The sequence below is a fragment of the Lactuca serriola genome, chromosome 8, assembly GCF_051521515.1.
Source record: "Lactuca serriola cultivar US96UC23 chromosome 8, Lser_US96UC23_V15, whole genome shotgun sequence".
NCBI classification, from domain to species: Eukaryota; Viridiplantae; Streptophyta; class Magnoliopsida; order Asterales; family Asteraceae; genus Lactuca; species Lactuca serriola.
Genome location: NC_136415.1, coordinates 214,670,637 through 214,697,155, shown reverse-complemented (window position 1 = coordinate 214,697,155; position 26,519 = coordinate 214,670,637). Strand labels below are relative to the sequence as shown.

The 26,519-nt window shown below is 35.4% G+C and overlaps 1 protein-coding gene and 4 non-coding genes across 5 annotated transcripts; 1 reads left to right on the top strand and 4 right to left on the bottom strand.

The window, feature by feature from the left end:
* The first annotated feature begins 12,597 nt into the window (after positions 1 to 12,597).
* Positions 12,598 to 18,629, top strand: LOC145069072 (uncharacterized). The gene is made up of 14 exons (XM_079016050.1): positions 12,598 to 12,766; positions 13,046 to 13,188; positions 13,304 to 13,389; positions 13,596 to 13,634; positions 13,832 to 13,924; positions 14,024 to 14,140; positions 14,886 to 14,981; positions 15,427 to 15,540; positions 15,633 to 15,686; positions 15,799 to 15,846; positions 17,372 to 17,522; positions 17,750 to 17,915; positions 18,037 to 18,106; positions 18,197 to 18,629. Exons 2-14 carry the CDS (start codon positions 13,107 to 13,109, stop codon positions 18,449 to 18,451), a joined length of 1,371 nt encoding a protein of 456 aa, XP_078872176.1. The 5' UTR covers positions 12,598 to 12,766; positions 13,046 to 13,106; the 3' UTR covers positions 18,452 to 18,629.
* Positions 18,630 to 21,709: 3,080 nt separating this feature from the next.
* Positions 21,710 to 21,832, bottom strand: LOC145071772 (small nucleolar RNA snoR80). The gene has a single exon (XR_013690779.1). It is a non-coding gene; the product is annotated as a small nucleolar RNA snoR80 (small nucleolar RNA).
* A 135-nt stretch (positions 21,833 to 21,967) lies between these two features.
* On the bottom strand, positions 21,968 to 22,079 carry LOC145071761 (small nucleolar RNA Z152/R70/R12). Its single transcript, XR_013690769.1, has one exon. It is a non-coding gene; the product is annotated as a small nucleolar RNA Z152/R70/R12 (small nucleolar RNA).
* A 66-nt stretch (positions 22,080 to 22,145) lies between these two features.
* Positions 22,146 to 22,229, bottom strand: LOC145071758 (small nucleolar RNA R11/Z151). The gene has a single exon (XR_013690766.1). It is a non-coding gene; the product is annotated as a small nucleolar RNA R11/Z151 (small nucleolar RNA).
* A 32-nt stretch (positions 22,230 to 22,261) lies between these two features.
* On the bottom strand, positions 22,262 to 22,362 carry LOC145071749 (small nucleolar RNA Z157/R69/R10). Its single transcript, XR_013690758.1, has one exon. It is a non-coding gene; the product is annotated as a small nucleolar RNA Z157/R69/R10 (small nucleolar RNA).
* Positions 22,363 to 26,519: the final 4,157 nt, after the last annotated feature.

Genomic DNA, 26,519 nt, shown 5'->3' with positions numbered 1-26,519 from the left:
GGGACGAGGCCCAGAATAGCGAGCGTGGCCCAGTATGTGCAGTATGTGGTTACTCATGGTATGTGGTAGGGTGGGGAACTCACTAAGCTTCGTGCTTACGGTTTTCAGTTTTGGTTTCAGGTACTTCCAGTAGCGGATGATAGAGCTCGGGATGATCGCATGGCACACACCATAGATTAGTCAGCCTGGGAATGTTTTACTCTGATAACGAACATGTGTTTTGGAAACTATTACTCTGATTATGTTTTGAATTGATGATTTTGCTATAAGTGATGTTTTATTAAAAGAAATTTTTAGTCTTGAATTTTGGGACGTTACATTATTCTAGTCCCAACACTTGGCATTCCGATGGTCTAATGTCTCATAATCATCAAGGCCCTGTTATGGCCCAATTTTCCAAATTAGGCCCAACCCTTTCTAATGGGCATTATCATAAAGCCCATCCAAATATTCTAGTCCATATACTTGTTCTTGGATGTCCCATCAATTGTCTGATCACCAAAACCCAACAAAAAGGCCCAACTAAAGGTTCAAACGATAATTAGGGCTTCCACATAAAATGATGATTAGGGTTAAGTGTTCTTACTTAATCCATTAAGTCCATCTCTCTACTAGGTCAAACATACAAAGTGGTCGGGATTAATTCATAATTCCAATCCAATGGTCCAAACATGTAGGTCCCGACAACTCCAAATTAACACATCTAAAATTAGGGTTTTCTAAACCCTAATTAGGGTTTCCAACCCAATTGAGTGCTAATTAGTCCATTGGTTATGTTTTTAGGTTTATTAATGTTAATTGTGGGTTGACCTGACCAACGGTTCCACTGTAGTTCCCCTCCTTAGTTGGCCCTTTGTTCGACTCGGGCCGTTCGATCTGTATAGTCGCTTCCTCTAGATTTTGCTGGAGCAAATGTCTGGTTTCCTCCATTTGACGATCCAACATCGCCTGGATCATCGCTTGCACTCCGACCATCGTTATTGGCTCAGCAGCAGCTTCCACAACCGGTATTTGCTCAATCACTGGGGGTTGGTTTCTGTTTCCATTTGCTTTCATGTTTCCGCTACGGGTCCTTGCCATCTTGATCTATACACTGAATAAGGTGAATTTAGATCTTTATTTAGGACTGATGTTCAAATCATCCTTATCTCTCCGAAACGTTTATATGCTAGTTCTAATATCGTAGTCGTACGTTTAGAATCCTAAACACATAAGGTTTCCATGTCCGGTTGGCAACAGACCATAGATCGAATAAATAAGAGCATATAAGGCTCAAAGCATTTAGCACATAAAGGCATTTTAGGCATAATTCCTAAAATAAGCTAGTGCTCACAGCTCACAATCATCGCTTAGCATTCTAAGTTTAAGTCTATAAATCCTACAAATTCCTAGTTCGCTTAAACTAATGTTTTGATACCAACTGTGACATCCCCATTTTCATAGCCAGAAAAGACCGATTTTGTTTATGCTTTGTTTAAAAATCAGAGTAACATTTTAAATAAAAGTGTTGCGGAATTTGTCCCAAAACAAAATATGATAGAGATTTATCAAAAGCATTTCCGTAGAAATGTATTTCATTAAAAAGACTCGGGATGTCATGTTCGATACAAATCATAAGCATAAACAATACAACATAGGCCTTACTACATTATTCCGTATTTACAGGCCTAAAATCCATTAAACTCTCATCCTAAGACATCACATCTATGCTCATGCGCCACTACCTGTAATACAAGAAACTGAGTGGGTCAGGCTTGGGAGCCTGGTGAGCACATAGGGTTTTCAACCCACAATAAATAAGTTTATTAATTTCCTCAACCAACAATAACCCGATTACCCATTCCCGTTATCCTCATATTACGTCCCTAAGCATCTATCATATGGGACCAATCCTAAGGATTATCATTGGGACGGACACTACTGCTAAGGGGATTCCTCAACAATAAATGTCCTTAAGGCAACCATGTGGGGGATGGAGTACATCTGGTGAGCACACAGTTCAAATAAACACACAGTTCAAATAAACACCTACAGGTTGCGAGCCTGCTAGTGTTCCACTGGACTGTCTAGAATAGTCCGTGGTCGTCATCTATACTCCGCTAAATGACTGGATCATCAATAACATCTATAACGAGGCCTCTCATTATTTCATTTTATCACACAGCAACTAATACATCTACCCATGTTTTACCCCAACATTTTCGTAGATATAAAATAAATATACAGTTTAAATCATTGAAAACATGTATAAAAATGTTCATCCAGCATAGATAGCAAGTATTCAGGTAATATGCACACATAGCACGTAATTTATATAAAATACTTCATATCTATGTGTAAGCTGAAAGTAACTATGCACTCACTTGAAAATGTGGTGAATCTGAACTCAGACAGCGCTTCGCTTCTTAAAAATAATTTCCTTTGACGAAACCTAGTATTATTACCACTAGAGTTTAGTCTATTATTCGCCGAGACTAATTAATAGTGTAGCTATTATTACTATTATATAAGCGTCAAACAATACTTATATAGCCCATAATAATAGCCCAAGTACTTATTATAAGTTCCTAATAACGTTACTATAATTAAATAAACGATATATTAAAATAGCGTAGGCGTAGCTCACTTACAACGAGTTTTATAGAAACCGGGCTTTGCTTGGAGCAGCGTTCCCGAGCCGAAAAGCTCTTCTTCTCGGAGCCTTCGAGCACTCCGGGGCTTCCGCCTCGTGCTAGGGAGGTTCCCTAGGCTTTTCGGGGGGTTTCGAGGCTAGAGAGAGGTTTTAGAGAGAGAGAGAGAGAGTAAAAAGAAGAAAGAATGAGAAAGGTGTGAAGAAAATGAGGGTGAGAGAGGGTCTATTTATAGGGTGAAAATTGGCTGAACTTGGTGCCACATGTCACCATCTAGTGGCAAGACTTGGGGAGAAAACAATGACCAAGATTATGCCACATCACCCATTTTCGCACAGCACACTTCCGACTTCTAAAATCTGTAACTTTCACATACAACCTTCGTTTTTGACGTTCTTTATATCCACGCGCAGGTAAAAATAATATCTACAACTTTCATTTTTACTCCGTCGGCTAATTCTCGACCGATCTTAAATTTAACAGTACAAGGAGATTATACTGTTAAACGTCCGCGTAAAATTCATAACTTCTACATACGGACTCTGTTTTCTTCTGTCTTTTTTACCGTTGAGTTCCTATTAATGAGATATTCAACTCTCATTTAGGTCGCGTGTAACGACCTAAAAATCACGACTAAAAATTTCTTTTAAAACATTACTAAAACCATATTTACAAAACTGTATCATAAGTCATAACATAATTTTTAGAGTATTAATTCAAAACATAATCTCATTATCAGAGTCAAACATCCCCAGGCTAACTGACTATGGTGTGTGCACTGCAATCTTCCCGAGCTCCTCTTTTGAAAACCGAGTACCTGAAACCAAAACTAGAAACCGTAAGCACGAAGCTTAGTGAGCTCCCCCAAACTACCACATACCACACAATAACATATAAACACATACTGGGCCTTGTCCACTGCATCGGACCGAAGTCCGGGCTAACTGGGGCCTTGCCCCGTACATCGGACCGAAGTCCAAAGCTGACTGGGACCTTCGTCCCCTACATCGGACCGAAGTCCGAAGCTGACTGGGACCTTCGTCCCCTACATCGGACCGAAGTCCGAAGCTGACTGGGACCTCTGTCCCCTACATCGGACCGAAGTCCAAAGCTGACTGGGACCTCTGTCCCCTACATCGGACCGAAGTCCGAAGCTAACTAAACATAACATAAACATATCAACTAGCATAAACACATAAATCCTGTCTGAGCCACGGAGGCGTCAAACATACTAGCTACTGCATTAGACCGAAGTCCAGAAACTACGACTAACTGAACGGGCCGGCATCGTGGCCTTAGACCCGTTCCTACTGAAGGGAAACTCACCTGAGACTGCTGAACTGATGCTGCTAATCCTTTGATTGCTACTTGACCTCTGACTCCGAACTGCTGCTCCACTAGCTCCTCGAGCTACCAATGCCAAAATAACACTTAGTCCAACTGACCTCCAAAGGTCAACTAGGTCAACTCCAGTCAAGGTCAAAATCCTGGTCAAAGTCAACCTTCCAGGTCAACCCTACTCGCCGAGTCCACCTAATGACTCGCCGAGTTCATATGCTCAGGGTCCTTCTATTCGCGACTCGACTCGCCGAGTCAGTCCATGACTCGCCGAGTCAACTATTCCCGAGTCCTGACCTGTCCAACTCGCTGAGTCTTCACCCGACTCGCTGATTCGAGTTTCAACTCGAAGGGTTTGGGGTTTTGCGACCTGACTCGCCGAGTCCAAGAATAGACTCGCCGAGCCCAAGGCAATCTTCAACCAACTCGTCGAGTTCATGCCTAACTTCATCCGACTCGACGAGTTGTTCATCCCACTCGTCGAGTTCCTCCTCATCTTCAAGCTACTCGCCGAGTCCACTCGAAGGACTCGCCGAGTCTATTCAGTCCTTAATCCATGCAGTGGCTTTTCGAGCCAAACAGGGCTTCCAACTCATAGATCCATACTTCTAAGGCCTATTCCCCACGTAAAGTGACAAACTTTATGTGTAGATCAAGAGATCTAGGCTTAAAACAATCCAAACTATGGTTTAAGACAAAGAGGCTTCACTATCAACCCAAGAACAGATGCTTTATGACTTTCTAGGCCAAGATACACTCAGATCTGAAGTAGCAACTTCAGATCTAGGCTTCTAACTCGAAATAGTTCTTAAGCATGGCATAAAATCCCCAAATCATATAGCCAAGGTTGATCTATTAAACAAAAGAGGGAAGGTAACGATTTATTACCTTTAAATGCTCAGAAATGTTCCACCAACTCTGGATCCAAGGCCCCCTTCTTGCTCCACAAAGACTAACTTCTCTCTCAAGCTCCAAAAGCTTCACTAAGGGTAGATCTTGCTCCAAAACGATTATGGCGGCTAGGGTTAGTGATATGTGCTAGAGAGGCAGTAAAGGAACCCTAAGGGAGATAATGAGACATTTAAATAAGCTCCAAATCCCGGATTTAGGGTTTTCCTTGCTCAGACCAGACTCGCCGAGTCACCTTGGCCGACTCGCCGAGTCGGTCGCTTATACCTCAACCCGGATCCCGCTCGGACTCGCCGAGTCCCTCCTTGGACTCGCCGAGTCTCCCCTTAAAATTGGGGTTTTCTTTCATTTCTTGGCTTTTCAAAACTTTGGGTGTTACATCGCGTAAGTCAAAAACCGCTCGAACTAAAATTCGAGTTTCGGGTCGTGCACTGCTAAGCCGAATCTTAGAAAAATCATAACTTCTTCATACGAAGTTGGATTTGGGCGTTCTTTTTATGGATGTTCTCGATTTAACATATACTACAACTTTAGTTTAGATCACTAAGGCTAAAAAGTCCTCCATCGTAAATTCACTATTTACGTCTCCCGGTGCCATGCCAGTTTTGCCGTAAAACTTCGGCGGGTCATAACTTCCTCGTTATAACTCGGATTTCAGCGTTCTTTATATCTTCAAAATCCTTGTTTCGACCACTAAGACTTTCTGTAGAGATATCGGACTTATCTCACACTTTAATTTTGACGCTTATTTTTATCTTTTATTTATTAAATATTTATAAATACATAATAAGCATAAAAAATCACATAATTCACATAATACTCAAATATTTCATCTTTATTAAAAAAAAGTTACAATAGTTGACCTAGACTATTACATCGTCAAAAATGCTTAGCCATGAAAACCGGGCGTTACACCACCTTACAGTGGTGGTGGTGGCTTTTGTCGTGAAGTCCGACCAAGAAACACCCAAACACCACTTCAACTGAAATAAACATGCACATAACACCATTTCACACACAAACAACCACCTCTCATGGTGGCAGCCACCATGGTTGGCTGCCATGGTGGTTATTTACATATCTCGACCATCTACACCCACCCATCGATTGAAACACGCTTCTTTACGTCAGAAAATACACACACAATAGCAAAATATGATTATCCATAACCGAATACGCACCCAATCTCGAGCACGCCCCTGTGGTGGCGTGTGGCAGTCGAACGGAAGGGTGGCGGCAGAATAGTCGTCGGAACCGCAACAACAACGTAGCACCAGAACAGAAATGGAGAAGGAGATGGGAGAGGTTCGTTCTTCTTTAGCCTCAAACGACAGCAGCGATAACCAAGGTCCGTCGGCGGCGGCGGTGTCGACAATGGGACAACAACAGAGAATGTTTTCGCCGGCAACAATGGTTCGCGATGGTGGCTTCGGTGGTCGGAGCCGATAGCTGCGGCTGGAGGTAGAGAAAAAAGGTGGCAACTGACTCTTAATGTTAGGGTTAGGATTACCGGGAGGGTGACGGGTTTATATATCCCGTCTATAATCATCTTTTGGCAATAATACATTTACAACCCCTCCCCCCTCAATTTCCTTCAACTTAGATCCATAATTTACCCAAACAGCCCTCCGCTTTGAGAATCTTTTGCAAAACTAATCCGGAAATACCCTTGTAAATCCCGAAATTACACTTATTCCCCAAAAAATCTAACTTATGACATATTCAACCCTTCCTTCTCTAAATATTACAATTTAAGTCCCCATTTTACTCTTTAGCCATTGCTTCTCAAACTTTATTACAATAAAGACCCCAATTTCTAGGAATTATGTCATTTAGCTCCTTATGACACACACTGGTAACTTATTACATATTTAGGGCCACTATTTGTTTATTAATTTCTATCCATTTATTTATTTAATAAACGAGATTAGGGGTGTTGATCGGGTAATTATTTCGGGTTTCGGGTAATTTGGGTCGGGTGATTCGGATTTTTCATGTTAGAAAAAATACCCGTTACCCTACCCAAACTAAATTCGGGTAATTCGAGTAATTCGGGTATCGGGTTGGGTTTGGGTAATTCGGGTATAACCCGAAATATATATATTTTTTTGAATTTCACCTGAAAATAAATTTAATGAAATAAATACGTCGTGCTTTATTAGTCTTGTTTATATAAACAAACGAGACAAACGAAGTTATTCAAGCTTTGAACATTGAGATTTTTTAGTCAATAATACATGAGATATCAAGTAATTTTTTAATAACTTACTCTAATCTAATAAGATGTTAAAAAAATAAATACTTAAAGATCTTAATTTAAAAGTTTAAAATGTTTAAGATAATTGTAGCCATAAGTTTTGTCTTGTTATGAAGTTTCGTCAAGATAATAAGTTTGTTAGTTGTAATAAAAACTATAATCTTGAATATAGTTAAGTTTTAAAGAACATGATGATATATAAAACAATTACTTTTAATATTGTTAGTGTCATATTGTTATAATAAATAGATTCATGTTTTACAATAATGATAGTTAGTTTAAGCGTGATCAAATATTCCTTAATAAATAAAGGTTTTTTTTTGCCACGTGTCAATCTCTCGTGAGTTTTGACACTTGTCATTTTGTAGTAATTTTGAAATAAATATTATTCACTTGTCAATTTTTGGTTTGTTTCAATTTTTAAATTAAAGTCATATACTTATATATGTAAAGTATTAAATATCATATATATATATATATATATATATATATATATATATATATATATATATATATGTGATATTAAATTACAATAAATACATTTATTCCTTTCTTATTTTAAAGTTATACATTAAAAAATATTTTATGTTTACATTTTAATGTTTAATTTTTTTTAAATCAACCCGTATAATATACGGGTGTAACGACCCGTCCCCGGTATGATGATTCCATAGTATTTAATTAGAAGTTTGCAAGAGGGACTCGGCGAGTTCATAGCCTGACTCGCCGAGTAGGGACGGGATTTCGAGCACGTGTTAGTCGGCGACTCGGCGAGTCTGCCTGCCTGGGAGAAACCCTAAATCCCCGGGTTGCTCACTATTTAATCCACCTTATAGCCCCCAATCTCGCCTCCTTCACCCTCAGAAAGCTGTGAGAAAACCCTAATCCATCCTTGAGTGATCTAAGTGTTCTTGTGTTAAATTTTGAAGGCTTGAAGAAGGAGAAGAAGAAAAGAGCAAGGATAAGAGGTGTAGAGCAAAGATCCAAGGGCAAATCAGACTTCTTTGAGGTATTCTTCGGATTCCCTCCTGTTTTATGCTTTTAACCTCCATTAGAACTCTTCTAGATCTAGTTTGATGCTTCTCTCAAGCCTTATGATTGTATGGATGCCCTATTATGTCGAGATATCCTTAGATCTGTTCATTTAGGAGTTGTAGAGCCCAGATCTATTGCCTTTTTGAAGTTATCTTGCATGAAAACCCTAGATCTAGCATTTATTATGCTTTTTGAGCCATTTTAGCTTCATGGATGCATATGGGCACGTAAAGATAGAATATTTACGTGCTAATCGAGTTAAGGGAGTCCAGATCTATTAGTTTTATACACTGGATTCAAGCAGAATCGAGTTTTGAGTTGCTGCATGCAAGCGACTCGGCGAGTCGAGTCGCGAGTCCCCGTTTTTCCCCTTTTGAGTGATGACGAGTGGAAGCCTGTGAGTAGTAGAGTGGACTCAGTGAGTCGGAGAGTAGACTCAGTAATGGAGGGACTCGGCGAGTTGTTCATACAACTCGGCGAGTCCAAGGCAATCTTCTTAAGCTCAAGAACAACTCGTCGAGTTGTTCATATGAATCGGCGAGTCGGATGAAGATTGTCTGAGTTCTGGGATAGAGAGAGTACTCGTCGAGTCGATGCCATACTCGACGAGTAGCCACGAGTGGGGTTGTGAAATGAGATTAGAGACTCGGCGAGTTGGTGGCCCAACTCGGCGAGTCAGGTCAACTGTGGGTTGACTTTGACCGGGAGAGTTGACTTTGACCAAGGGTAAAAGAGTCATTTTACCCCAGTGCAGTGTTTAGTATTTGATTGAGTGTGTTTATGGCCTTGTAGCCGGGGAGATACCGGAGCAGCAACAATTAGCTTCCAGAGCCATTCACACAGCAGCCAGTTCACGAGGTGAGTTTCCTTCCAGTAGTAACGGGTCTAAGGCCACCATGCCGGCCCGTTTAGCTAGCAGTCAGCTTCGGACCCCGATCCGATGTAGTAGTTAGTATGTTTGATGCCTTCGTGGTTCAGACAGGATATGTGTTTATGCCAGTTGATATGGTTATGCTATGTTCAGTCAGCTTCGGACTTCGGTCCGATGTAGGGGACAGAGGTCCAGTCAGCTTCGGACTCCGGTCCGATGTAGGGGACGTAGGTCCCAGTCAGCTTCGGACTTCGGTCCGATGTCTCAGTTAGCTTCGGACTTCGGTCCGATGTCCTAGTCAGCTTCAGACTTGGTTCGATGTAGGGGACGAAGATCCCAGTCAGCTTCGGACTTCGGTCCGATGTTCCAGTCAGCTTCGGACTCCGGTCCGATGTAGGGGGCAAGGCCCCGGTTAGCCGGACTTCGGTCCGATGCAGTGGGCAAGGCCCAATATGTGCTTTATATGTTTGTGTGGTATGTGGTAGTTTGGGGGAGCTCACTAAGCTTCGTGCTTACAGTTTCAGTTTTGGTTTCAGGTACTTCCGCAAACAGAGGGAAGGGCTCGGGATGATGGCATCGCACACACCACAACCACAGTTTTTATCCTGGGAGTTGATCAGTTATCTTATATATGTTTTGATACAGTCATGACACCGTTTTCTCATTTGTATTTTAGTATGGTTTTGAGATTTGCAACGCATGGTTTTATTATGATATACTCCGTTTTATGATTATGGTTATATTAAAAATGAAAATTTCGGGCCGTATTTTTGGGTCGTTTCAATGCGTCTCACACCTAGTACCTACTATATAGTACAAGCTCTACAAAAAAAGGAATTTTAAAATAACTCAGGTAATTCGGGTATACCCGAAACCCAAAAAATGTACCCTTTACCCGACCCGAAAAAGAATCGGGTTACCCGATTACCCGAAAAAATTTGCCCGATACCCAAAAAATTCGGACGGGTAATTCGGGTATCAAGTATTTTCAACAGGGCTAAACGAGATGTTCCATTGGGGTTGCGACTGACCATCCCTCCTTACTCACCTAGAGGAGTTGTCCTGGCTGTGGTTTATGGTTCCATTGTCATCAGATAAAAAGTCATGATATAATAACAAGATTAGTTGTGACCATGTTGACTAATTGTGACCAGGTTCTACGATTTTATATTTTTTTCTTAGGATAGTTCATCCCAAGTTCATTTTAGTCTTGTCTTACTTAAGGACAAGTAAGGTTTAAGCTTTGGTGATTTGATAGTTTCATTTTATTTACTTATTTTTATAGTTTATTTTAGCATATTTCATTCATAATTTAGATAATTTCAATGCATATTTTCGTTTTTGTTATTTTATGATTATTTCGGGTATTTTATAGTTTCGTGAGCTTTATTGCAGATTTCATGAAGACTAGTAGAGCGGAATGTTCAGGATGTATGGAGGGCGATTGGACTTAGAGGATGTTAAGGATCTTGGGCTTTATAACAATGGAGCTGATGCTTGGAGTGAGCTTGCTTATTAATTGAAGGCTTGGAAGAAAATGAACTTTAAATTTGTAAAGGCCGGAAGAATATTTGAGCGTGTGGAGATTATTAATCGAGCGATTTCACGAGCTATGGGTGATTTGGAGAAGCCAAATTGGGCTTAAAATGAAGAAAACTTGAAGAAAAATGGGCTAGAAGTTAATCGGACTTGAATTGGGCCAAATGGGCTAAAATGTGGATGCCCAATACTCAAAGAACCCACAATTTGATGCCACCCGCGCAAGGCTGCGCGGCCGCACACGACACTGCAGGGGTAATTTGCTGAATTTCATTTGGAAGGCTATTTGAGGAAGGTTGGCGTGCATCTTTTGCACACTCTTGCACATCTGAAAATACAACATCTCTTTGGAGATTTTGGAGCATTTTGAAGACCAAGAACACTTGAAGAACATCATTTTTTCACCTCTTAATCTTGTTGAATGTTTGGTACAATCTTTTCTTATCTTGTTTTCTTGAGTTTAGCCATGCTAGGCTAAACTAAACTTGGTTGACTTTTGTGGAATCTTTTTGAACTTTTGTTGAATGTTGAAGACTTCATGAACTTGTTCTTGAATCCTTATCGAAATGTTTTGTGTTTTAACATATTACCACTACTTGTATGTTTTTATTCATGAGTTTAAATGTATTTGTAGTGATTAGTTGGCTAATTTTCTTGATTAAGTAAATGATCCTCAAATTAGCAAGCAACAAATGATTTTTGTGTTAGTTTTGCTTCACACAATTATAAAAACATTTTTCTCCAACATGGTAGTGACAACATTTGACTCCTCTTGGATTTGGTGACTTTTTGGTTCTTAATGCTAGTTGACTTTCACTAATTACATGCTCAATGGAAATTGTGACTTTGACTAAGGAAATTGTTATGAGCTTCTCTAACTATTTTTGACAACTAAGAAAAAGTCTAGGTAATCTCAAGCTTCTTGGATTACTAGAACCAAATTAAGGATTTAAAACAAGTATTGTACCATTGGATTTTAATGATATGTTCATCAAAAAGATCAAAACCCAAATTTTTGTTTTAATTCTAGTTTTAATTTAAGTATGTCAAAAAGATCAAAACCCAAATTTTTATTTTTTATTGTCATTTTACAAGCACTTTTGCAAATAGATTTTCCATAGAGTTATAAAATTGAAGCAATCTCTGCGGATTCGACCACTTTACCACTATACACTATTTTAGTGTAAAAGATTTAGGGATATTAATTTTGTTGGATTCGACAACCACCAATAAATCATAATCTTTAAACAACTTTTTCTCTCAACACATTCAAGAAATGGGGAAAGAGAAAAATCGATATACAGTCCCTTTAGTTTCAATAAAAAATTACATGATGTAAGTGAAGATTTTTTTTCTATGAATTCCTCCAAAATCTCGTTGATAATGACTTAGTCCCTAAAGTCATAATGACTACTATAGCCTTGCAATGTTTATTGAAAACAAGAGATTTCGGTATCGAGAGAGCAATTAACACGTGTAGAATTGTTAAATCGGCTAAAAAAATATTTGACGGATATCATATTGGATGATTACGAATTTGAAGAACTTAAAGATTACACAAGTTGTAATGTGGGTTGGACTTTATAACATTGATCATAAAAAAAATCAACAATGCTTTAGGTGGTGTGGTGATGGGGTTAACGAAAGGGAGAATGGATTACATAGTGAAATGCCAGAAGAAGAGAATATGGATGAAACAATTGGCCGACGATTATGTGGGTATGGAAAAGGAAAAAGAATGGGATAGGATAAGACTGACCAATTTCTTTCTTTTCATCACAAATTAATTAAAGAAAAAGTAAAAAGAAGTATGAAATGATATTTTAGTAAGTTCACATGGAGTTAGTCAAACCACAAGGACCATTACCATGACAAATCTCATATCTAAGGGCTCAAAAGTTAAAAGTTTTTTTCAAATACCAAAAGTGCATTATTTTACAACAAAAGGACCATTTCTACAATTTATCTAACTTTTATGATGTTTGCAAATCTTTTACTCAAAGACCCCTCCTTTTCTTTCCCCTTAATGGCTTAATTCCTACATTTCCCCAAAGCCCTCGTCTCTCTCATCCCCTCCACACGAGATCCAGAGGGAGATCCCGCAAACCAAGAATTGGGGTTCGCATCTAATACTGCATCTATTATTAACATCAAATCGCGTAAACGAAACCCTAAACTTCAATATCTGTAAGTTGATCTTACGGCATTGCGATCTCATTTTATGTCAACTGTTTCCCTAATTTCTACTATTGTTGCAATATCATCTGGTATATGCTCCATCAGTACGTGTGTAAATCTGCTCCGTTATTGATAGTATTTCTGCAATCTAAACATCTATATGTCAAAAAACTCGTCGATTTTAGTTTAAAAGAGCAGTAAGCTGTGGTGATCTGTGTTTGGAGGTGTAGTCTATCAATGTCGATGTCGATCGATTACTGTTAATTTCCGCATGTATTCTAATTGCAGATTTCGATTTTTGGAACGGGATTGGTAATCTAATAGTTTCTTGCTCCTGCTGTTGTCATCTATGTTTGGAGGTCATGTGACTGCTCCTGTTAACAGTCCTCATCTACGGAAGTCTGGAAGTAGACAACTGTTTTCGGACCTTGGTGAGAGGAATTAGAGTTGATCTGAGCATACCAAATTGATTTCCATCTAGCTTCTTTCCTTTTTATCAAATCATGTTGCTCTGTTTTCTAAATTTTGTATTATTTCATTCGATAGAGTCAAGTGAAATGAAGGGTGCAGGCAGCACACCATTGTCAACTGCTGCTATGTTACCATCTCCTGTTTTGCTCTGGAGGCTTAAGGTAGTTCTTTCATCTTTTTTTGTTGTTTTTTGGTTATATGTTTGTGTGATCTATATCTAATCAGACAAATCATAAACAAATTCTGATAGTTTAAGGAAGCAATAGATCATATAAGCTTATATAAGTAACTTTATCTCACCCTTTGATGATCTGTTTTGTTGCAACTAAGTATGATGATGAAATTTGAATCAATGTGTTATTTTCAGGTGATGCTGTTCTTTTTATGGGGATTCAGCTGTTGCAAGGTTAGTTCCACTTCCACCCTCATTTCTAAATACAAAGCAATCTTCAGTACTATAAATTGGGTAGATTTTTCTAAGTGCAATGCTTTAATTGGTTATATTTTCCATAGTAAATAGGAAAAGAAGTTACAATGGTTTAATAGAAAGAAATATATGTTCTTTAAAAAGGCTACATTGCTGTTTCTTTTATGACATGTTAGATTGGATGGGATTCTGTCATGAGGATGAGTTTGGACCTTCGAGATCTTTTTCTTTATGAGGCATTTCTGTATTATAATCCTCTTCTTCTTGTGGTGAGTCAAACTTCTGTGTTGACTTTGTTTCTAAGGGATAATTATTCAGTCAATAATATTAATATATCATTTGTTGTATTTGTATATAAACATTTGTAGACAGCTGCTGTTTGGTTTTGGGGTGCAAACTTATGGGTTTTTGCCCAGTCTAATGTTAATTATTCCAAGATTTTTGACCTTGATCAGAATCATCTCACTTATAAAGAAATATGGAAGGTAAATTAGTTTATTATTATTATTATGGTTATTTTATTATATCGTTATATGTATGTCATCACTATATTAAATGGACAAATCTTGATTTTTGAAGTAATGTGATTTCTTCTGTCTTGTTAATTTTCATAGCTTATTCAAGGGGTGTTTTTTTTTTTTTTTTTTTTTTTTTTTATTTCATTATTGAATGGAATGAATTAATGAAAGTTTTCTGTACACCCCATTTTTTGTTTATGTAATTTCTAGTTACACGAGTATTTTTTACAAGTTTCACGATTTTAATTACATTACAATTCTATTTTCCAAAAATATATTTTATTAAATCTTATTTGGGTCTTATGAGTGTCTATTATGTTTTATTTGTTATTTTTGTAAAAAAAAGAAATTCATTAGTTATAATTAAATAATTGGGTTAATCTCAAAAAAGACCTTATATTTTGTGTTTTTTTCCGGATTAAACCTCAAATTTATTTTTTACCTTGTATTTTTTCCGAAAAAGCCCTCAACTTTGTATTTTTTTTTCCAAAAAAACCCTCAACCTTTTTACTTTTTCTTGAAAAAACCCTCACAAAATATAAGGTCTTTTTCGAAATCAAACCCTAAATATTTATAGAATAAAGTTAAAACTATGCATTGTATCCACATATATTATAAAAAGTTGATATAAAAATTCTTTTCCTTTCTCTAAAGTAATTATCTAATATTTGATTATTCTTTATATTTAAATTTAAATTTTCAATATTTACAGTGTGCCACATGGATGACAATCATTGTTCCAACAAGCATGACTTCATATCTTTATTTATATTCTCATGGAGAAGTCTCATGGGCTGCATCTCAACCAGTGTAATAGATGCTTCCTTTCACATTCTTTCTATTTTTCTTTTATATAAAAATATAATATAATAAATAAATTAGTATAAACTATAAGGCATAACAATATAATATTAATAAGCTCAGGAAATGACCTTTATACATGTGGAAAACATATATATTTTAAGTATTTTTCTGGGAAATTGTCAGAAAACTCCTAATATTTTTGGAAAAGTTTCTCACTTTAGTCCCAATTTTTCTTTTGAACAGAAAAGTCCCGATTATTTGATTTTAAAAGAAAAAAAAGGACTTTTTTTGTTAATTTGAGCCAAAATGAAATAATTGGGACTTTTATGTTCAAAATTTCTTTTGGGACTAAAGTGAAACTTTTCCGAAAATATTGAGACTTTTCTGACAATTTCCTTATTTTTCTCCATAAATTAACTTCAATAATATTTACACATGATCTGTTTCAGGTACTTTTGTATACAGCTGTTGCAATTATCCTCATATTCCCTTTCGATATATTTTATTTGTCATCACGTTTCTTTTTATTAAAGACACTTTGGAGAATAGTCTTCCCATATCAGGTAAAGTCCATATCAAACAAGGGCAAATTTGGAAAAAAAATGTAATTTTTGCATACACATGAAGTGTTGTTTTATTTTTTTGATGAATACAGGCAATAGCATTTGCTGATTTTTTCGTGGCTGATATATTGACATCTATGTCAAAGGTATGTATCTAAAGAATTTTTTTTTAATATAATAAATGTGTCAGATTGTTTAAAGTGATTTATTAAATATTAATTATTTAGTAAATAAGATTAATTTTTTTTTGATGTTCAGGTTGCTTCAGATTTGGAACGTTCTGTTTGTAGAATGGTTCACAAGCAGGTTAGTTTTCACATTTCTTTGGGAAATTGTCAGAAAAGACCTAATATTTTTGGAAAAGTTACACTTTAGTCCTAAATTTTATTTTTTGAACATAAAAATCCCGATTATTTGATTTTACACGATAATATGTCTGTCTTTTCCTGTTAAAAGGAAAAAAAGGACTTTTTTTGTTAATTTGAGCCAAAATGAAATAATTGGGACTTTTATGTTCAAAAAATAAAATTTGGGACTAAAGTGTAACTTTTTCGAAAATATTGGGACTTTTCTGACAATTTCCATATTTATTTCCATTTTTAGATATGAATTTGATAGTTGGATCTTGTAAAAAATAATAATTTGAAAAGGTTATGTCTTTTCAGAATCTTAAGTGAAGCATACAAAAAAAAAAGCATAACTTACTTTCACCATGTTGTCAAATTTAGCCACTTAATCATATTCTTTAATCTTTATTGATTAAAAATTTAAAGCAACATACTTTTTTTTAGCCATTTAAGATTACCATTTTTCCTAACTTGTTTGAAAAAAAAAAGTATAATGGTTTAATCAGTAAATACAATGTATAGTTTAACTCTTCTATATGTGTTAATTAATTACAAATTATAAATATAAATTCCTTATTTACAAAAATAAAAATGAAAATTACTTCAGTCTCCTTAAAAAACCCAAATAAGATTATAGTAAAAAAATAATTTTCTAGTTTTATTTTGGTTAATCTCATAAAAGACCTTATATTTTGTGTGTGTGTGTGTGTATTTTCCGGATTAAATCTCAAATTTATTTTTTGCCTGAAAAAGACTTTGTATTTTTTTTCATTTTTTCCGAAAAGGCCCTCAGCTTTGTATTTGTTCCCGAAAAAAACCCTCAACCTTCTAAATGCTTCCAAATAAACCCTCAACTTTTTTAGTTTTTCTCGAAAAAAACCCTCACATTTTACAGTTTTTTTGGCAAAAAATGATGAAAAGGGCCAAATCGGAAAAAATGAAAAAAATACAAGGTCTTTTTCAAGCGAAAAATAAATTTGAGGTTTAATTCGGGAAAAACACAAATTATAAGGTCTTTTTTTAGATAAAGCCCAAAAAAATTGTAAAATGTGAGGGTTTTTTTTTTTTTGAAAAAAACTAAAAAAGCTGAGAGTTTTTTTTGGAAGCAATTAGAAGGTTGAGGGTTTTTTTCAGAAAAAATGAAAAAAATACAAGGTCTTTTTCAGGCGAAAAATAAAGTTGAGGTTTAATCTGGAAAAAACACAAAATATAAGGTCTTTTACTCTTTTATGAGATTAATTAATTTAACCCCTTTTTTTTAAAAAAAAAAATTAGTAATTCCTTTTGAAAAGAATTATGTGATAAAAAGTTATGTGTTTTGTTATAATATATCATTCCATTCCATGATTGGAATAAGAAAAACCACCCTCTCTAACTATGAAAAGAATTATAAAAATATTGATAGAAATTAGAATTACATTTAAAGAAAAAAAAAAGCTTATCTATTATTATTATTATTATTTATTGGTTGGGGGGTTTTGAAGGTTGCAACAATTGCATGGTTTGAAGCTGATTCAGTTTGTGGGAGTCATGCTATTGCTATCCCAATTGTTCTTGTATTGCCTTACATTTTTCGTCTCTTTCAATGCCTACGCCAATACAAGGATAACAGAGAAAAAACTTCTCTACTAAATGGTAAAACCTTTATCTTTATAATTCATAATAATCTATCTATCCCCACTTTATCTTTTAAATCTCTGTCAAAACTCTAAATTTTCGACCAAATTTGTAATCCAAAAATTTCAAATCTGGGCCAAAAGTTTAAATCTTGAAACCTGTATGATCTGTTGAAAAGGCTCATAATGAATACAATTGCAATGTACTTATAAATATGATTATGATTTTTTTTTTTTTTTAAATAGCATTGAAGTATTCGACAGCTGTCCCTGTGATTTTTCTTTCTGCATTGAAGTATCACGTGTTCCCCGACAGCTGGACCAACTTCTACCGCCCTCTCTGGCTACTCTCTGGCGTTGTGAATTCCTTGTACTCTTTTTACTGGGACGTCACTCGAGATTGGGATTTAAGGTACTACTTAAAAAAAATTTAAATGCAAGAAATAGCAACCTACTTTATTTACTTTTTTTTTTTTTTTTTTTAATTGGATTATAACTCTTATAATAATAAGCATTTTCTTATTTTCTACTAGCTGCTTTACTCGGATCTTCAAGTTCACCAAACCTCATATTGTCTCACAAATTATTTATGGACAAAAATGGGTAAGAATTAAGAAATAAGAATCGTCTAATTTTACTTCCTTCTTCAATGCCGACACGGTAAATGACTATTTTACCCTTGTCTTGGTGAAGGTGTATTTTTGGGTGATTGGAAGCAATTTGATCCTACGGTGTACGTGGACTTACAAGCTATCCGCGCATCTTCGCCATAATCACCTCACGGTTTTTGCAATCACAACATTGGAGATTTTCAGAAGATTCCAATGGGCTTTTTTTCGTGTAGAAAACGAATGGAATAAAATGAATTCTTCCAAACAAAGCATTCAAATGGGTGATGTTTCGGGTGAAGAAGAAAAACTACTTAGCTTAAACAATCACAATGTATAGACATATTTGCCATCATATGATTATGATCCAACATTTGAGTTGTCTTTTTTCTTTATTTTTACACTAATTGGTAAACTTTTGTTTGTATTTTTGATTTTGTTGTGTTGTTAGCGAGGGTAGATCACTTGATATAGTCTTAATGATTTTTATAGCTTTTATAGTGAATGTTTTTTGAATATTCTAGCTTTCGTTTACTATTGTTTTCGTGGTAATCTTTGAATTGGGAGTGGCTAGCCTTTTTTAATTGGATTTGCATAAGGGCAAGTTGCAGAAAAATAATTTGGTTAGGTATTTTTTTTTAATCTTATAATAACAATGTCGCTAATTGTATTTATGATGGTAGCACATTATGTCTTAAAATCGGTTAAATGCTTTACAAGGTTTATGTGTAAAAAAATTTAAGTACCTCGCTATTATGGATAAAGAAAGTAAGCATGCTGATTTTATGTGTAAAAAATATGAGTCTGTCATTATGGGTAAGCAAGTATGTACCAAAAGTTCTAGACAATAATTTTTGTACCAACAAAGTAAGTATAATTTTATTGTGGATAAGGAAATGTAAGTACATTTATATTATTGGTAAAACATTGCGGATATTAAGGCTAAGGGAAATTGTCACCACGAGACCACTAGAAAAGTGTTGCCACCTATGCACCACGTCATATCTACTTAGGGCTGTTAATTGGGTCAACCTGATCGGGTTTCGGGTTAGTCGGATCGGGTTAGTCGGGTTTTCACAAAAAAATAATTTAACCCGGCACCGACCCTATTAAGGTATGGGTTGGTCGGGTTCGGGTTAATAGGGTCGGGTTAGCCGGGTTAAACTCAAACCATTTTTTTACTCTTTTCTTAACATCAAGAATGCATACAAACTGAAATAAATTAAAAAAAGATCATGGACATCATGGTTATTACAACATATGAGAAAACATGCATACCATAATAGCTAAAAGAGTTCTTCCATTATATATATATATATATATATATATATATATATATATATATATATATATATATATATATATATATATATATATATATATATATATATATATATAGATGAACTTTCAATCTCTAGTTAACGATTAACACCATGTAGTTTATTAATGTTTATAGTTAGTTTAAAGTAGGAATAACTATCAAAATAAATTCTTTACTTTCTCAGCCGCTCCAGTACTTTTGAGATTTTATATCTTTTTGGATTCCAACTTCACCAATGGGAGTTACTTGACCCTCGTATGCTTCTAAAGTCACAAAAAATTTACATTTTCAAAAGGTTTGTAGTCTTTTTGTACTGTTCAAGTAGAGAGCGGTGGAATATGTAAAGGTTGTGAATTCCTAACCGGGTTATTCAGGTTGACCCGAAACCCGATTTTTTTGTAAAAATCAACCCTAAACTCGACCCTAACTACAAATCGGGTTTGTCGAGTTAACCCGATTTGGAATTTTAACCCTATTGAACCCGACCCTAATTACCTTATTCAGGTTAGGGTCGGGTCGGGTTAATCGGGTTCGGGTTTTTTTGACACCCCTATTTCTACTACCTTTTCATAACCAAACCACTAACCTTTGGAAATGATCACAACTCCACAAACATTCTCTTTTATTCATGTAACCAATGAAAATAAAGATTTTTTTAGTTCTAACATTTAAAAAAAATACGGTCAAAAAATGTTAGTCAATCAAATCTCTCGTCTTCGTCCGTCACCGGTACTACTCCACAGCCTCTGGGACGGTGTTCATTAGTGGGTTAGTGTGCCACATAGGAACTCTCACATGGCTTACCCATGCATACCGGTTGGCCTAATAAAAAAATTACTTTGCTATTTTAAGTAATATATGTTTGTTAAACTCTCTCTCTCTCTCTCTCTCTCTCTCTCTCTCTCTCTCTCTCTCTCTCTCTCTCTCTCTCTCTCTCTCTCTCTCTCTCTCTCTCTCATTTTTTTCTTTCGCTGAAAATGCAATTTTGGTGGATGTAAATCAAGAGAGTCAGGTTTGACAAAACCAAACTCTTACTCAATTGTTTTGTACTTTTGGCTAAACTAAGCCTAGTCTTGTAGCTAAGAAGCAAGAGGGTCATCATACATGTATCAAATTGTCCTTTGATTAGAAGCTCCTATTTAATGTAATCCTTACTTTAACAAAGTTGTTTTTTTTGGCACAGCTGAATTATATTAAAACACTCCTAGCAAGAAGCTAGCAACAAAGAACAATTAGAGAGAGTTGTTTAAAAGAGGTTTTTGTAACCACATAGTCAAAGTGGTGTTACTTTTACTATATCTATTCTCAACCCAATTGAAAGAGTGAATAACAACACTTTCAAATATATGACCTCTTCTCATGGCATGCGTCAAAGACTTTACTGTTCATGTATTGCAAAATGACCCAAATCGTAGTCATAACGACGATTTCAAGAACATTTCTCCTCACTGGACTCAAGGTGATAGAGTCCACCCAACTCATAAGGTCGTCAACGTTCCCGAACAGAAGGAAAGGAAGTTTCACCCATTTGAAGACCTTCTCCCAGATCTGATTTGCCACCTCACAATTAACGAACACATGGTTTCAATCCCGAACCTGAAGAGAGCACGAGGGACAAAGGACAGAGGGAAACAATGTTTTGTATGTAGTAAATTAATTTCTATTGCTCCCATGATGTACACCATTTCCCCGAAGGTGAAACAATGTTTTCCTTTTACAATTGTTTTATCGTTTTATATGTTGCTCGCATTATTATTTTCCATTCTAGTTTGTTATCAAATTCGTTATTAGGTTTTACACTTGTTTACAAGACCAAGTGTTTTAATATTTCTTTCAAGTTTGTTTTGCACAAGTTGCGATGTATTTGGAATAATTGTTTGTCTCTGCCCGGGGATCCCCCAACAAGTGGAGTCATAACATCCATTTTTTATTGGTGTGCATTTTGAAATTTCCTTGTTTCTAAGTTTTTCTAATTTGCATTGCACTTTAAGTGCTCAATAAAATAAATTGACTTATCTGAATGTAATATTTATGCTACCTGATCGTATCATCATCATCTTATGATATAGTCACGGATTGTAACTATTAATATTGAATAATGGAAGATGAGAGTGTCATACCAGTGTTTTCTCCCGAGGAGCTTGAACCTGGTATGTCTCCACGAGAGATTAATGAAATGACACAATGGGAATTTGATTATACTAAACAACACCTAACAATCTAACAATGAACTTATAAAGTCAAAAAATGGTAATTTCTACAAAATTATAGCTAGAAAAATGTGTGAGGCGTTTCCAAGATATAATGGCATTGAATGACCATTTATCAGGATCACCACAATATTCATCTGGCGTCCAAGCCATTACACCGTGAGGAACAAATTAATCCTCCAGAATTGGTAAACGGACGCAATTACAACACAATTCAATACCTACGCAAATTCACAAGTGTTTGAATAACTTCATGTAAATAGAATGAATTTGCCTTAAAAATGTAAAAATTGAAATATCCATATTGAAACATAAGATGGATAGAATAGCTCAGTGGAAGGAGAAGTCGTTAAAAATTGGGATCACGGCAAGACAACGTTAATCGCCTTGTCCACTGCCCTAATTACACCGATGGTGTTTTGCCTCATCATCGCCATTAACATTCCACCAAACATTACAATGTAAAGAGAGAAAAAAACATAAGGGTTTTCAATTACAATAATGAGCCTCAGTGTGTGTAACAATCAGATCATTGATTCAATCTCACTGAAATCCGCTAAGATAATTAAAAGTATCATCATAAGCTCGATAAATTTTGATAAAAAATCGTTGGATTTTTTTTTGTGCTCAGACAGCCAAGGGTTTGTCGTCAAACAGAATGGGAAGAAGAGCCCAAGATCAGAAACTCTAGTCCACAAATTGATTCATCAACGCACAAAACACAGATTATACATACAAACTATGTAATGCTAAACGTAAATGAAACATGGTTAAGCAATCAAAGGTTCATACGAAAGCACAGTGGTTAATTAAAGAAGAAGAAGAACTTATTGATGAAAGGACGATAGCGGTGCTGATTTATAGGGTTGAGTTTGTGACGGATAGAATCTGATTTAGGGTTTGGAAACTAGGGTTTTAGAAGCCGCTACATGGTCCATCCTAGTTTCACCCACTAATACCAATCAAATTAACTTAACCTTTTTTTTTTAGTTCAAATGTAATGTACTCCCATTTATTGCTTGTAGCATCTAAACCCGGTAATTTGGTATAACACACAAGTTTTCTGGGTTTGGGTTTTGCAAATTTATTTTTTTGGGTTTAATCGGATAGATTTGAATTTGTAATTTGTGTTTTGTGTCTTAGACACAAAGTTGCATGTATAAACATATATAAGAGAAGGATAATGAATTTGTAATTTGTGTTTTGTGTCTTAGACACAAATTTGCATGTATAAACATATATGAGAGAAGGATAATTCTCACATGTCATCTTGATAGGATAAGATTCTAAACCAATGAAATTATAAGGGTAAGGGGAGTAGTAACATTCCTGACACCTTGCCACGTCAGATTTAGAGTGTCACATTATTTTTGACAATTTAACACATAACCTTAGCATTTGGTATGGAGTGGTAACACTCATAGCACTCTAGTTCTTTTTTTTTATAATTTAATTAAGTTATTTTATCTTAATCTAGAAACATTTTTTATGCATGAATATTAAACAAGTTTTTTTAAACCACAAACAATTAATAAGATAAAATAATAAAATAATCATTTTCTTCATTTAATCAGTTCATAACAATTTACAAAATGTAGAAATCCAACAAGTATAAATAAGATAAAATAATAAAAATAAAACTAAGATACAATGTGTAGGTTCCTCTCTCCCAATACATAGTTTAGAAAATATCAGTTTTTTATAACCGACTAAATTTTCGATAACAATTCTGTCAACATCATACTTTGAGATAATTAAAATGGATATAAAAATATGGAAATAAAAACAACCAAAGGACTGATGCCTTCAAAAGAATACTTTCCACATTAGACTTTTGACATATCAATAATGATATGATATGGACGACAATTGGCAATTTTGTATTCGACATATCATTTCACTATTCCGAGGACATGCCAGTTGTATCCCTCTGTATAATAAACATGTTTACAAAATCAGGTTATATAATTTGATAATATTCATGGTCTGTGTCTGTGTGTGTTTATATAAACAATCACCTGAAAGAGAGTCAATTGTGCTGAAAGGGTGGTTGCTTCTGTTTGCAGTGTTTGAACTTTTCTCTAAAGTTCAGACATATATTGTGCCTTCCTCTCTTTCGAACGAGCAACATATTGTCGATTTGCCAAAATCATGTAATTGTATTTGTAAGATGATCGGAAACTTCTAAAGGATGTAGCAACTAGCAAATCATGGTGAGGCTCTTTATCTTAATACAAAATTTCTCCACAAAATGGTCTTTTGTTTTCTCAACAAGGAGATATATGTTAAATTGCTAATTAGTAATTGGATTTATGTTCTCACCAGCAGAACTTAGCATGAAAACGTTTTGCCTATGGCTTCCAATAATAAACCAAAATTTGCTACCGATGAATTTGCGTAGTTATAAGAAAGGAGGGCTAACATTAAACATTTGAAGAGAAAATTTAACAGTAATATACATGGAGGTGACCGGTGAACTTGGAGTTTGTTGAAAATTAGTCTTTTTGAGTAATTCAGGACTAACTTCATGCCATTGTTCAACTGACCATCAGACTTGTAAAAGTTTACAAAAATCAAAACTTTGATAATCACCACAAGTTTCTGCTTACATTTGAATAAAAAAATATTACAAGCCTTTTTTATTATTACTAATTTGTTACTTATTTAACAATTATTTCTAATGACTTGTTCATATGAATGATAACCTATTGATGCGGCAGCCAACAAAAGTCAGAAATCCATTTGTAATCTATCCTGATGGATAGAAATCCAAATCCAAATATGTAACAATTATGTATCGAAACCAAGGGTTGGCCATCTGTCTCTGCATAAACCGACCCATATATGATCAGACCCCCAAAGCTCACGCCAGAACCGAGAGCAACTACCCTACGTACACAAATCCAATTCCTTCAGAACCCCAAGTTGAGAATGATTTTGTCAATTAGGCATTTTACCAGACACTTGGTGGGCGTATTGACATAAATATACTTTTAAGCAGTTTCATCTCATTGAAAACCATTTAATCATAGAACATCAAGGATGCATTATGTAAATACAATGTAAATTTCGTTATCAGTCATTTCCATATTTTCCATACTATGTGCATCATAACAAAGTAAGGCTGCACTATGGCTATTCTATATAGTAGTGAGGTTCCAATCATCATTATAGTCAAAACTTGAATTTTGTAAAACCAACAACAATTCATACATGTTTAAAGTTCATATTAGAAGGTTGCTTTATGTGCTCAATGAACAATCAATCATCTTTGCCTTTAAACATTCCGATCACAAATCACAAAGGTAAGGTATTTAGGGCTCCAATTGATCAATGTTGAAACCGGAGGCGGGCGTCCGAGAAAATGGCGAATCAAGGGCTCCAAGCTTAGTTTAAGTTGAAATAATGTTGAAGGTAAGGTAATTACAGAAAACAAAACCTTCAACAACCTCCTGAAGAAAATCACGTCGGCGCCTTTCTCCAATCACAACCAAGCTCCCGCTTCTCTCTCTCCTCCCGCTACCTCTGTAGCGTCTTCTCCTTGTCGAGTCCCCTAGAGAGTGTTAGGGGGCGGTGTTCAGTGTCCATAACGAGCCTTAGTGAGGGTGTATGGCGAGTCCACTCCTCTTAGTCTAATTGAAAAGATTAAATCAAATGAACACGTCAAGGTAAATAAGATCGTCATTTTAATAAGAGAGTAAAAAGAAAAGTTATATATAAATGATGACAGAACCAATCTAGCAAAGATTACCTTTTCTATCTAACTAACTTTCTTATATATACTACGTGAAAAAGAGTCGGTTAGGCTCTGACCTATGAGGTTAGGACATCTAAGCTAACAACAACTGTCATTCTGTCACTTAACTAACAAATTGTGAAGCCCGAGTAAACAAAAAATACGAACACTAACAAGTCGTACACATATACAAGTGAAGACCTATAACATATAGTTACGAACACCCTTTTGCATCATAAATCAAACACATTAAATCTACGAACTCCAACAACCTCCCCCTTTATGTTGAGTTGCGAAAGCGATCTTCACTTGGCTCCATAAAAAACTTCATATATCATTCCAAGAATTACAATACGAAATGTTGGTTGGATTAATGTGTCTAAGCTCAAAACTAAATTGATATATATTTGTAATTGAAAGCAAAATCCTTTTTGGGTTGCCCTCATAACTAGAACTTGGTTAGAATAATATTTATATAGAGAGGATAATTTATTAGATTATTATATAATTAATAAACTAAATGAGAATTATGAGGAAATTGTTTGTTAATATATTATATGATTAATATATGGAAATAGATAGTTGATCTGTAGACTTATTATGTGATTAATACATTAATACGGGATCAATTGTTAAATAATTGATTTGTTAATTTATATGATTAATAGATTAATAACTGATTAAGTATTAATCAAAATTAATCTGGAATTAATTCAAGATTAACTAGAATTACTTAAAGGTGTAATGAGTGAATTATAATTGTTCATGATTGAGCAATGACAGACAATTCTAGAATGTAACATCATATTGCTCTTTTAGGGTTTCTAGAAGTTTCTTGGTAGTAGATAAGAAAAGAATTTTGTAATGCCTTTTTTCTGGTATGATGATATTTCAAGTATTCCATCTTTCCTGGAGAACTCGTTGAGTTGGAAGCCCCAACTCGACATGTTGAAGTTGTTTTGGCCGCGAAATTTTATGAGCCAACTCAACGAGTTGGGATGCCTCAATTTGACTAGTTGGAGGCAAGTGAAAAGAACCCTAATTTCAGGGTTTTGCACCCTATTTAAACACCTTAAGTCCTAGGTGTTGCCCTCATTTCCAGCCTCCAATGTCCCTGAAGGGTTTTGAGCATCCTAACAAC